Source organism: Haliotis cracherodii, unplaced genomic scaffold (genome assembly GCF_022045235.1).
Source record: "Haliotis cracherodii isolate W230 unplaced genomic scaffold, xgHalCrac1.p SCAF_3, whole genome shotgun sequence".
Taxonomy (NCBI): domain Eukaryota; kingdom Metazoa; phylum Mollusca; class Gastropoda; order Lepetellida; family Haliotidae; genus Haliotis; species Haliotis cracherodii.
Window position 1 is genome coordinate 39,217,990 of NW_027266286.1, and position 12,986 is coordinate 39,230,975.

At 42.4% G+C, this 12,986-nt stretch overlaps 2 protein-coding genes across 2 annotated transcripts in view; both read right to left on the reverse strand.

Moving 5' to 3' along the window:
* Positions 1-12,986, reverse strand: part of LOC139474119 (methylosome protein WDR77-like) — a 59,124-nt gene that overhangs the window by 17,707 nt on the left and 28,431 nt on the right. The window contains exons 2-4 of the mRNA XM_071256993.1: positions 8,070-8,255; positions 4,019-4,160; positions 3,831-3,880 (exon numbers count right to left, since the gene is read on the reverse strand). Coding sequence (XP_071113094.1) covers positions 3,831-3,880; positions 4,019-4,160; positions 8,070-8,255 — 378 coding nt within the window. The remainder of the gene's footprint in view (positions 1-3,830; positions 3,881-4,018; positions 4,161-8,069; positions 8,256-12,986) is intronic.
* LOC139474008 (uncharacterized) lies at positions 1,018-2,286 on the reverse strand. The gene has a single exon (XM_071256867.1). The coding sequence runs from the start codon at positions 2,284-2,286 to the stop codon at positions 1,018-1,020; it is 1,269 nt and encodes a 422-aa protein (XP_071112968.1).

The following is a 12,986-nucleotide window of genomic DNA, read 5'->3' on the forward strand; positions in this document are numbered from 1 at the left end:
CGCCACCCTTGCTGAGTAACCCTTGGCACTTAGGGATCCTTGTAGATGAACCAGGCCTGAAGATGTAACCTGTCTGGAGATGAGTGGCTGTGAGGGTGGATCAGCAGGTTTGGCCAACCTGGCAGTTGAGGGAGTCGATGGCGGGCATCTCCTTAAGATCCACGAACAAGACCCTTGCAGGTCACCAAGGCTTGATCAAAGTCACAGCCAGGCTCTAGGTCAACATGATCTTTTAAAGGACACTGGGAACGAATACTGGAGGCGGAAAAGCATAAGACTGACTGCCTAAGGCTGTGGATCTGGTACCGATGATATGAAGGTTCGGACCTGACTGGTGGCAAACAGGTCGATGTTGGGGTAGTCAAGGTGTCGGCAGACTAAATCAAAGGCATGTTTGTGGAGTTTTACTCTGTGGGTGCCACCTTGTCTTGTCTGGAGAGGGTGTTGCGCTAATCTCCTGGAATGTGTTGGATTTGGAACTGAGGATCCAGTTAATAATCAACATGCTGTAAGAACCAGAACGTCTGCTGTAACAGGGAGGAGTAGTGGGTCGTCCCTTGATTGCAGAGCCACCATACTATGGTGATGTTGTCCTTGGATATGGTGATCTGAGGGCGCTGAAGTGCCTGCTTCCCGTGGGAGAGAGCCAGGAGGAGAACCACTAGCTGTATATTGTTGAGCTGAGTGGTGGACCACAGCCCTGAGGCGACTTGGCCCTCCAGATGTGCTCCCCAGCCTTGAAGAGAGGGGTCGACGAACAGGTGTGATGAGAGTGTGAGCTGTCAAGGAGATGCCGTCTAAGACATTCAACTCCACCATACACAATTGGTGATGTGGTTTAAGGCGATCCGGGAGAACGGTGGAGACGGACTAGTCCTGGTGCCTGATGTAGGGAGCAATGAGTATTTGCATAGGGCGCAGTTGAAGCCGTCCTCTGGAGGTCAAGTCCTGCGCTGACGTGAGGAGACCAAGAAACGTCTGACACTGGTGAAGGTGCGAGGTTGCTGAAGTGCTGATCTATGCCTCAAATTGGACATTCTTCAGATGTAGGAAGGTGGCTATTGGCTTGGTAATGTGCTGGATGCTGGTGCTGGATGCTGGTGCTGGATGCTGGATCTGGATGCTGCTGCTGGTGCTGGATGGTGGTGCTGGATGGTGGTGCTGGTGCTGGATGGTGGTGCTGGATGGTGGTGCTGGATGGTGGTGCTGGATGCTGGTGCTGGATGCTGGATGCTGGTGCTGGATGCTGGTGCTGGATGCTGGATCTGGATGCTGGATCTGGTTGCCGGATCTGGTGCTGGATGCTGGTGCTGGATGCTGGTGCTGGATGCTGATGCTGGTGCTGGATGCTGGTGCTGGATGCTGGTGCTGGATGCTGGTGCTGGATGCTGGATGGTGGTGCTGGATGCTGGTGCTGGTGCTGGATGCTGATGCTGGTGCTGGTGCTGGATGCTGCTGCTGGATGCTGGATGGTGGTGCTGGATGGTGGATGGTGGATGCTGCTGCTGGATGCTGCTGCTGGATGCTGGATGGTGGTGCTGGATGGTGGATGGTGGATGGTGGATGCTGCTGCTGGTGCTGGATGCTGGTGCTGGATGCTGGTGCTGGATGCTGCTGCTGCTGCTGGTGCTGGATGCTGGTGCTGGATGGTGGATGGTGGTACTGGATGGTGGTGCTGGTGCTGGTGCTGGTGCTGGATGCTGGATGCTGGATGCTGGATGGTGCTGGATGGTGGTGCTGGATGGTGGATGGTGGATGCTGATGCTGGATGCTGGTGCTGGATGGTGGTGCTGGATGGTGGTGCTGGATGGTGGTGCTGGATGGTGGTGCTGGATGATGGATGCTGATGCTGGTGCTGGATGGTGGTGCTGGATGGTGGTGCTGGATGGTGGTGCTGGATGGTGGTACTGGATGCTGGTGCTGGATGCTGGTGCTGGATGCTGGATGCTGGTACTGGATGCTGGTGCTGGATGGTGGATGGTGGTGCTGGTGCTGGTGCTGGATGCTGGTGCTGGATGCTGGTGCTGGATGCTGGTGCTGGATGGTGGTGCTGGATGCTGGATGCTGCTGCTGGATGCTGGATGCTGGATGGTGGTGCTGGATGCTGGATGCTGCTGCTGGCTGCTGGATGCTGATGCTGGTGCTGGATGGTGGTGCTGGATGGTGGTGCTGGTGCTGGTGCTGGTGCTGGTGCTGGTGCTGGGTGCTGGATGCTGGTGCTGGATGCTGGTGCTGGACGCTGGATGCCGAAGGAGCTTGGAACCGAGGCATTTCCTGCTGGATCATCGTTGACATCAGATGAATCTAGGATGGGTCCATATAAGGCGACTGGGGAGGCACCGGATGGAAGTCTATGTGTCCGAATCCCGTAGGCGCTGTAGATTGTTTGTACGCCTGAGACTGTGAGAAGGGGGCAGGTGTCATCGTAGAGGAGGAGGCAGAGTAAATCAATGCTGAGGGTAACAAATATATCCATTTCATATCAACGATGATCTGTAAAGGCGAAGAGGTGGTGGAAGTAATCACCGATGAAGATATATGCAGTGTTGCAGTCGCCAGAGGATTCCCGCCTGAGTGAGTGTGAGTGAGTGAGTTGTGTTAAACACTGCTTTGAACAGTGTTCCAGTTATATCGCTGCATGCCAGCTTAATGTGGAAGGAAAGCCCGAAGTGATGCAGGTCTTCGACATTTACCATTTCAGTTAAACCCACAAGGTATGGTGCTGACAAATCTAGAAACATAATCGGGGCGAACCGGGATTCGAACCAACCATAGGTTTCTGGCGTGCCCAAGGGGAGCAACTCTGCACAGCGAATTGCGGTGCCTTAGACGACTGGCCCACCCGTGCTCCCAGTTCCCGCCTGAGGAAGAGATGGTCGTGGATGGTGGTGGTGAAGTAGGCTTGGATTAATCTGACATCTTTTTTAAGCGACCTTTCTGGGCCTGCTGTGGCCACTGTTCATGTGATATATGAAGGTATTTCGAGACCGCTGTAGGGCAAAGTGTCAGACAAGCGCTACACTTAGTAGCCTGGGAGCACAGAGTACAACTTAGACACAAGGGATGAGAGTCCCACCCAGACTTATTGCCATGGCACTTGTTACAACGTGGCATGTATCTGCAATGATAGCAGAGTGTAATCAAAAAGCATTCCCACCCGATTATGTATGTTAATATCTCAATCTCAGCCTTGTGGGTTTAGGAAGAATAAGCTAACGCAAAGAACGCGAAAATCACCACTTTAATAACGACACTATTGCAAGGGTATGACAATGACTTGAAGTACCAAACAATTTACACTTTGTGTACCCCTCTGACAAGTGTAAAGTGACACGGCTCCCATGGCAAGAGCTATGAACACACAATGCCATTTAGAAAATGGTAAATGTAACATATGTTATATTTGAGATAACACTTTCTCAGTTAAGTACAGATTTTCGTACTTTTTGTGGTTGAGTCCGAGTCCGAGTCCGGGATTTGAACCCACACTGCAAGAGTGAGGCATCTAATCACCAGCACACAAAGTCAGCAATCTAACCCACTCGGCCACCGAGGCTCTCATAGCTCTCTGCCATGGGAGCCATGCCAGTTTACACTTGTCAGAGGGATACACAAAGTATGTAATCTAGACTACCAGTTGTCAGACTTTCATTTTGTGGAAGCCTCTGTGACTGAGCCGGTTTGATCGGTGACTTTGTGTGCTGGCGATTAGGTGTCTCACTCTGGCAGTGTGAGCGCAAGAATCTGTACTTTACTGAGAAAGTGTCATCCCAAATATAACTCTTTTACATCAAATCTATCAAACATCAGAATCAAAATACAGTACATACCTCTATATGTGTGTAGTGAAGATAGATTGCTTAGATCCCACACTTTGATTCTGTCAAAAAGAAAATGAAAATCTCTCCTAGGTCATGTAGACAACATATTCTCATATTAAACAAGAAATGTATACTTGGTGCATGATGTATAGCTATCTACAGTTACAGTTGCAGTAGAGAGGATGTCCTCCCCTCACCTGTTGTCATAGCTTGCAGACACAGCCCTCTTGCCATCACAAGACACGCTGACAGAGCTCACAATGTTGTCATGCTCCATCGCACACTGGGATAGTACGAATGTGTGGAAGTCATCAACTAGCCCCCATACTGCCACGCCCCCTGAAACAACAATACACTGGCTGACAAAGTATATCAGAATATCTATCAGCATCCAAATGAACCCTTAAATAAAACCACACACCAACTTCATTAATAAAGCATTCTAACTTACAAATGCAGATCCATCAGTGTATCTGTCTCTATAGAACTCTTCCCTATTACTTTCATTCACTGATAACTACATCATGTACATACACTAACCAAAGTTCAAATATAATTAAGAAAAGTACAAAAAATTACATTTCATAATTTCCCCAATCGATCATTGAAATAAATATTTTTGACAAATTTGTCAATATTTAGTTGAACAAATGTTGAATGTCTGTAGCATGCCTCAGAAACTGACAATGATATAACCATGTTTCACAAAGCATGAACGACGGCCTTATCCTTTGATCTATGAAAACTTTAAAAAACAGGGCCCCATCCCATTTATGATAAATGGATCAATACTTTTTGAGAAATTGTAACTACAAACTCTTTTGTGAGATTTTTCTATATTCTTGTGATTTTGTCCTTTTCATAACATGCTAAAGAGGCTATTTGGAATGGAAGAATATCTATCTATCTAATTTCAATGATCTTTGCATAGTAGGCCTTAGAAGAAATCCCCCCTCCCTCCCCGACAAACCTTAAAGCAGTACCTTTCACAGGGCAGCTAATTCTAAGGTGAGGGCAAATACTGAAACGCCACATTAAAGATAATTCCATGAGCATATGCATGCTTTTATGTGTGCTTGCACTAGTCCAGACTGATGCTGATTTTATGTGCTACCCCAATGATGTACCATGCTGCAGTTTTAACACCAATACCCCAATCAGACACAGATGCGGACTCTGACCAGCGCCTGTTTTATCCCCTTAATGACGAGCGCCAGGAAAGGTAACAAGTACCTATTTTAACGTCTTTAGGAATGGCATGGCCGGGGCTTGAACTCCTGACCTTCTGCTCTCCAGGCAGCCACTCTATCCACTACACCACGGAGGTGGAATGCCTTTCAGAGGTGACAATGTTTATGACAAGAGTCAAATATAGCTCAGCCCCAACACACAGTAACGGGTTTGTGAGTGGTGAGACAGGTGTACCACGTCTCCTGTACAGTCAGGTGTGCTAGATACAGTCCTTGTACTGCTGCAACACAGCAACTGCATGCATCAACTGATCAAGACAGGATGTTTCCCAATATTCCTTCAGATAGGATGCATCACATGACTGCTTCAAAATATTGCTTCAAGAGATATTTCGCAATTTTGTTTCACGAGATGATGCTTCACAATATATGCATGACATACTCTCTGTCTGTACAAATTCTGATGCAATCCATGTATCTCAGCTTCACAGCAGCTGACAGTGCCCTCTGTGGTGCAATATGATAGGCTAGGTGTGGCTGCTGGAGAATATGTAGATGTCAAAGCAAAGGGTAAGGGTCATCAGTTCCCCCATCACACACTTCTCATCTACTGCCAAAGGAAGACCCAATATGGCTGCAGCAGGCCAACAGGTCATACCAGTAATACTGGCAACAACACCACCAGAGAATAACTTGAAAAATCTTAAAAACAAAAATGGAACTCTTCTATCTAGGGATCGACTCACGATATTCTTACCTAGTTGTCATAGATACCACATTAACATTCATTCAGCACGATTGAAAATAGAGTATATATAACCATTACATTTTCATCTGCACTGACAGTCCGATTTTCTCTTGCAAAAATCGAAAAATGTCATATTGCATGAACAAAATTACATACTGTAAAAAAGAATATCAAGAAAAACTTACATGACTGTTTATTCAATTGTCAAAAGTTGTCAATGGATAAACAGTGAGTTGCATACTTGCAACACTGCATGCAATCCCTCACTGTGCATAACTGATTCCTATATCACTGTATGGAGCTTTGCATCAGTTGACAATGGCCGAGTGCGCAACAATGTTGATCTTCAATCAGCAAACCAAGTATTTTTTACAACATAAACCTTTGTTAGCACACAAACATGCTTCTTCCATTAAAATCAGGGATGTTCAACACCAAAGTTATCAAAACATATTTTTTTGTCCCATAAATCCTACCAGAAATCAAGTGTCAGAGTCCTAAAAACCAAAATATCGAAGGGACTTTGGAATGACAACAATGCAAACTCTTTCTCCATAATAATATGCAAATTTCAGATCACAGATGATTGTATTCACTCAAATGTAAATTCAAAAACATTATGAATGACAACAGTATTTTCATCTTCAGGTTACTTGTCAACATTTTCTGGCTGCTGCACATTGCAAACACTCAGACTTCTGTGAGAAATAAGTGTCTTAATTATTGCTAATTAAACACAGAGTGAACCTGGAACAATATTCATTATCTCATGAACATGTGATGAACTATCACTATTTATTAATTAAATTTAACAATATTTCCCTCAATACACGATCCATGAGGAAAGAAAGTTAAATTGACAAAATTTCATTTTCAAATGTAAATATTTTACTCTTTGCCATCAATCTGTAACACCATTTACAAAAGTTGCTTTTTCATGTCTACTATCTACATTGATGAAAACCTTGAAATTTGGTAACGGCAGTTATCGCTTCCCACATGCTCACAAAATGAACACCTGATGATGGTAAACACGTCTGCTGAATGATCTATAATTGTACACATATTTTTAAATATATTCGCGACCTGTCAGCTTAATGTGGGAGGAAAGCCCGAATTGAAGCAGGTCTCAGACGTTTACCACCAAAGTGAAACCCACGAGCACGGGTATGGTGCTGACAAACCTAGAAACATAATCAGGGCAAAACGGGATTCAAACCCACTATCATAGATTGCTGGCAGCGCCTTAGACGACTTGGCCACCCGTGCCTCCTATTCGCTGTGGAATAATCATGTTTTTTGAAATAAGATACGTAAGGATATTAGCCTAGAAACATCATTTCACAAATAACGAAAATACAGTTTCAACTGTTTGAAGATGTAACACCTTGGATAATTAGCAAAATCTCATCACACTTGACAATAACAGTGAGTGTGGTGTAAAGAACATCAGTGGTATTTCAGCCATTTTGTGAACAAAACATTGATGCAACAGTTCCTGCATAAGAAAGGAACACAAGACCAAGCCATGCATCTATAGTATAAGAGTCGCTGTTCAAAGATATTATCCTGGGCACGAAATTGGAGAACAATCAGGGTGTGCCCAAGGGCACTGAACATGTTTCCCAGGTGTGCCATTTTCAGTTGAGGTGTGCCCTGTCTACATTAGATTATTACGCAATCATAATAGCAATAGGTAGCTAATCCATATCAATTCTTTTGGGATCTTGTCAAAACTGCACGTTGAATACATAATGCATATAAATGTTCAATGGATTGTAAATATGTTTCAAGTTTGAGTGGGTTCGAGTTTCAAGTTTGAAATGATAAAACTGTGTAATATTTGTGATATTCCATCAAAATATGGAAAGACAACAGTTTATTTAAATATATTTTCTGCAATCTTTAACATCTTGTACGTCAAACGTCTGTAAGATAGAGTCAATGGAAATTACCGAATAATGGTGATTGGTTTTACATTATTCCCCCTTAACTAATGGGGAAAACTCTTTCACTTCACAGCTTAATTTCGCCAGAAATGTAATAAATAATTACAGAAGTTCTTTTAAAGAAAATGGCCGTGCTCACAAGGCACAAAACATAAAATTCAATTCATTATTTTTTTTGTGCCGTGGGTATAGGGCACAAGTAATTTCATGTGACATGTAAAGCTGACCTGCATTGGCCCAACAACAACTGTGACCTGTCAGGACCAAGGGTCGGATTTGGTCCCTGTAGCAAATCCATGTCATACAAAAATAGAGATCCCCCATCGTGACACCAATGTGTGTACAAGCATGCACAACTCACCTGTATCAAGCCCCACTACAACAGTTGTTGCATCAGCCCATGTGGCATCTTGCAGCCCCGCCTCCAGTTGCACCCCGGCTGTGCACTTCTCCACATCGGGTGCGAGTGCTGGGTTGGAGTAGAACCAGAGCGAGCCCAGCCAGTACCTGCCACTTAGACTAGATGCTCCAAGCAGTAGGCCACCATCTGCAACACCATACAATGTACATCAGAGCTCCAGATAAGCTGCGTATCTGCATAAAATATGCATAAAAAATGCAGAAATACGCAATAAAATAAAATCCAAGCGTATCAAATACGCAACGTGCATTACAGATTCGCTACAAAAATAAAACTTGTGCGTATCATCAAAATATTGTGAAGTGACCCTGCGTGTTCGATTAGCAAATCAGCAACTTATTTTGAAATTATAAACGGACATTCCGTCAACCTTGCCAAACTCCACGATGACAGTTACATCATTTGCCATCACACTTTCTTGTGGAAGTATCGTGGTATTTTTGAGTCCTATAAAGCTTTCGAACCCACACGACACCAGTTTGCAGGGACTAGATGAATAGTGATTTTAAATATTAACTTAAATACCCACATGTGTAAAAACAAGTGGGTAACAGAAATTTGAATACCCAGATAGAATTACTGATACCCAATGATTTTAAAATGCATGGGTAAAATACCCACAACACCAAAAGCTCATCTGGAGCTCTGGTACATACTAACAATATACTTTTCTCCTGTATTAGTCGGAGTGAGCGAGTTAGTGAGTGTGTGAGTGAGTCTAGTTTCATGCTGTTTAGCAATATCCATGCAATACCTCCTAGAGGGACCCCAGTAATGAACTTCATGTCCTGTGTGGAGATAGAACCCGGATCTCATCACTCTAGCAATTAAGCTGTGCATTGAACATATTGAAACAAAATTCTATTATCTCAGGGGTGGAAATTTAAAAAAAAACTTCACTTGCCTTCGGACAAGTTTAAAGACAATTTTCACTTGCCCTGATTTCATTTTCACTTGCCCAAATAATTTCAAAATAAAACTTCAAATCATCAATATGTGTTTATTTACCGTTGAACAAAATAACACTACACCAGCACTGTTATATCTACATAAGGACTAAGGTAAATTCTAAATAAACATCGGAAACCTCATGACTTGTCAAATAATGTTTTTTCGAAATTGTGTACAACAGTCAACCAAAACTTGTTTCTTATTTCTGGATGTTTCAGTTGGATACTGACAACAAATTCTGCACTTCATGACATTTCATTTTTCGTCATACACTACCCATGGAAACTCATCACACCAACTCTGAAAGAATTTTCTGTCCCGTTTTTCGGCATCATACGTCTTGTTCTTAGAACAAGTGTCCTCATTTGGTCGTTTTCTTTTACATGATTTGCTATCATCGGCATTTTCAGATTTATTTTCACTTTTCCCACCGAAAAAACTTTTAATCAACGCCTACTTGTGTGTCGCCATAACCGGGTCGTAACTGTTTTACATTGGACATATTGGAGACAGTCACAGGCCACGACATGTTTCAATTACGAGACCCCTTTAGGCAGTATTGATCGTTTATCTATTATCAGATCCCTCTAGGCCGCAATGAGAGAAAAGCATTCAAACCGGTGTAGAAAGTTGTTTCATACTGTTCCAATTGAATATTAAAACGAAAATAGAAAAGGGACGTAACTCTAAGTCTCGTGTGTTCTTTAACAGTGTCAGTGTTTCGCGAAAGCGCGATTACAAAATTTCTCTCAGCTAATTTATTGTACCATTTTACCAGTAGTTAGACGTGTAGACAGTGATAGTAATTTCCAATAATACTTGCCTCCAGACAAGTTTAAGTAAGTGATTTTGTTGCCTGACCTCATATTTCTACTTGCCCCGGGAGTCGGGAAATGCTTGGCTCATCATGCAAAATTGCGGAAATATTAAACAAATGGCTCATGAAAACCATTAAGGCAAGTTTTATTGTCTTATTACAGTCACCATGGCAACCATGCTTCTAAAGAGTCTAGACAAACTAGACAAACTTTCAAAATCTGGAAACATAGGTTCAGCACAGAAGGCTTATGTCCTCCCCTGTACTTTCAAACAAGAATCCATGTTGCACATAAAGCAAAATGCCTGCAAAGAAAGCTATCTTGAAGAAATGGCTGGGTTTGCTGCATGTGAGCAGTGTGATAGACAGCTGATGCACCAGAACTTGATACAGACAGATCATGCTAAAAGCAAGAATCCACTTGCACATAACAATCTCACAGCTACAATTATTGTAAGTCCTTAAGATAGCAATCATAGGCAATCACCATCCACTTGCACAAAGTGATTGTAGGTTTAGTGCCTAAGATCGTTGTAGTTCCTCAATCAACTAGACAAAATGGTATACAAGATAGGATCTGTTTCACAACAACACAAAAAAACACATCAAAGATTTAATTTCAAAACTATCATTAATCGCGAAAGTGAAACACATAACTATCAAGTGGATAGCTAAAAATTACATTCCAGCTTGACTATGTCAGAGTGACAAACAACATACATGTTTGATAATCAAGGGAAAGATAAAAACGTAAGATGTCTGCAAGCTTTTGAAACAGCCTGGACCTTTTGGAGAACTCAAGGGCAGTTACAAAATGTAAATATAGCTGCACTCAGCAATATTCCAGCTATAAATAATCGAGTCTGGACCTGACAATCCAGTGATTGACATCATGAGAATCAATCCACGCAATTGGGATACAATGACATGCATCAAACAAATCAGCGAGCCTGACCACCCAATTCTGTTAATCGCCTTTAACGACAAGCATAGTCGCCATTTACAGCAAGCATGGGTTGCTGGAGACCTTTTCTCCCCAGATCTTCACGGGCCTCTCTTACAGGGATGTGAGCAGCTTTTCCCCCCCAAAAGAGGAAAACTCTAGGGGGGTCTGGAATATTTTTGTTAATAACATTTGATTGCATATTAAGCAATCTCGTGCAGTTTGGACAACATTCACACCAAGAAATGTAATAAGTCAATGGCAAAAGTCAAGTCAAATAAACAAAGATGGCGGATGCCGTAACATTTCAAAGTTAAATCAGTACTTTTAAAAAATCGGGGATAGCTTCTGCGCACCCAGCTACCCGCCGGGTCTGGGAGCAATACTCATGATACTGCCATAAACTTCAACCCCCATCCCCAAGATACAAGGACAACTGTCACAAGCGTGCAATCACTGCAATGTCTGACATTTTCTCCATGTTGAAACATATTGAAAAAAGACTTATGTAGTACTTGCTTACCTTTTGTTGAAAAAAATAAAACATTGCAAACATAAGACATTAATACAACATATATCCCCGTCTCGCTAATCACATGAACAACTGTAAAACATCTCATTCACTTATGGGCTATAAGACAACTTATCTTAAAAACAAGCCATCTTTTGTGTATATACAATTTCGGTGTGACGCCACCCCCTACTTTATAGTGCAAGTATTTGTGATAGAAAACATATGATGTCCGAAAACCTATGATCCGACGATAATAGTATTGTGTCATGAATAATAGTAAAGGCATATATGATGCTGAAAGCTCTGATCGAAAACAGGACAATCTGCGGAAACATAATATTTTGACCAAATGTCATTGTTACATAATTGATACCCAGTGAATATATATATTGCCGCCTATCTTCTAGGAAATAATATTTACTATTCTTATTTTCCTTCCATGCATTATCATGATTATAGCAGCAAATCATATACATGTAGGATATATTAGGATTTTATGAAAAGCTACTCTATTACCCCAAATAGACCGTTGTAGACATGATAGAATAAGATGCATGTTGAAAAATGAAATCATGACAACCATCGGCCAATCATATATTTTCATGTTATGTTAAAAAAAATGTTATCATGGTTATTGTTAAGTCTTGTTTGTTTGTTTTGTCGTCAGCAATATTCCAGCTATATGATGGCAGTCTGTAAATAGTCGAGTATGGCCAGACAATCTGGTAATTGATACAATGAGCATCATTCTACGCAATTTGGAGATGATGACATGCATCAACCAAGTCCAATCTCATTAAAATCAGATCTTAGTTCTCGCAACCGCTAAACAAAGATCTGAGGACATCCCTTTACGGGTCAAGTTAGCACGAACTTTCATCCAACCAATTAGAACGTCGCTTACCAGATCCTGAAAGTGACAGTCAGAATGTGTTTTCTAATCATGCAACCTAGAAATATTTAACAGGGGATATTCCGAACGACAGTTCCGGGTTTTATGATTGTATCCATACAATCTAGGCCATCTAAAAGCCATTCCAGAATGTGGTTTTGGTCAGTTATATTTTTTTTAATCGAGAATACGTCAAAATATGTTTCGAAGCGTAGTCGCCAGTTTGAAACTAGTGCCGTAAAGCTCGAGAAAGCTGCCTTCTGATTGGCAAATGTCGATTTCTTGTCTGTCATTTCATTGGCGTGACCTGTAATGGGATGTCCTCAGATCTTTGGTTAGCGGTAGTGGAAAACTAAGATCTGATTTCAGTGAGATTGCAACCAAGTCAGAAAGCCTTACCACTAGATCCCATTAGTTGCATCTAACGTGTTACTCAATACTGAGATATGCAACACCCAATACTGAGATACATGACTTTCAATACTGAGATACATGACTCAATACTGACATACTTGACTCTCAATACTGAGAATAAGTGAGATACATAACTCTCAATACTGAGATACATGACACTCAATCCTGAGATATGCCCGTGAAGATCAGGGTTAGAACAGGTCATCAGCAACCCATGCCTGCCATAAAATCGATGCTCATGATATTAATCACTGGTCTGGTCCAGACTCGACTATTTACAGACTGCCGTCATACAGCTGCAATATTGCTGAGTGCGGCGTTAAAAA

Bases quoted from the DNA above. Each gene is read 5' to 3' on its own strand.
- LOC139474008 (XM_071256867.1), bottom strand. From the start codon at position 2,286: ATGATCCAGCAGGAAATGCCTCGGTTCCAAGCTCCTTCGGCATCCAGC.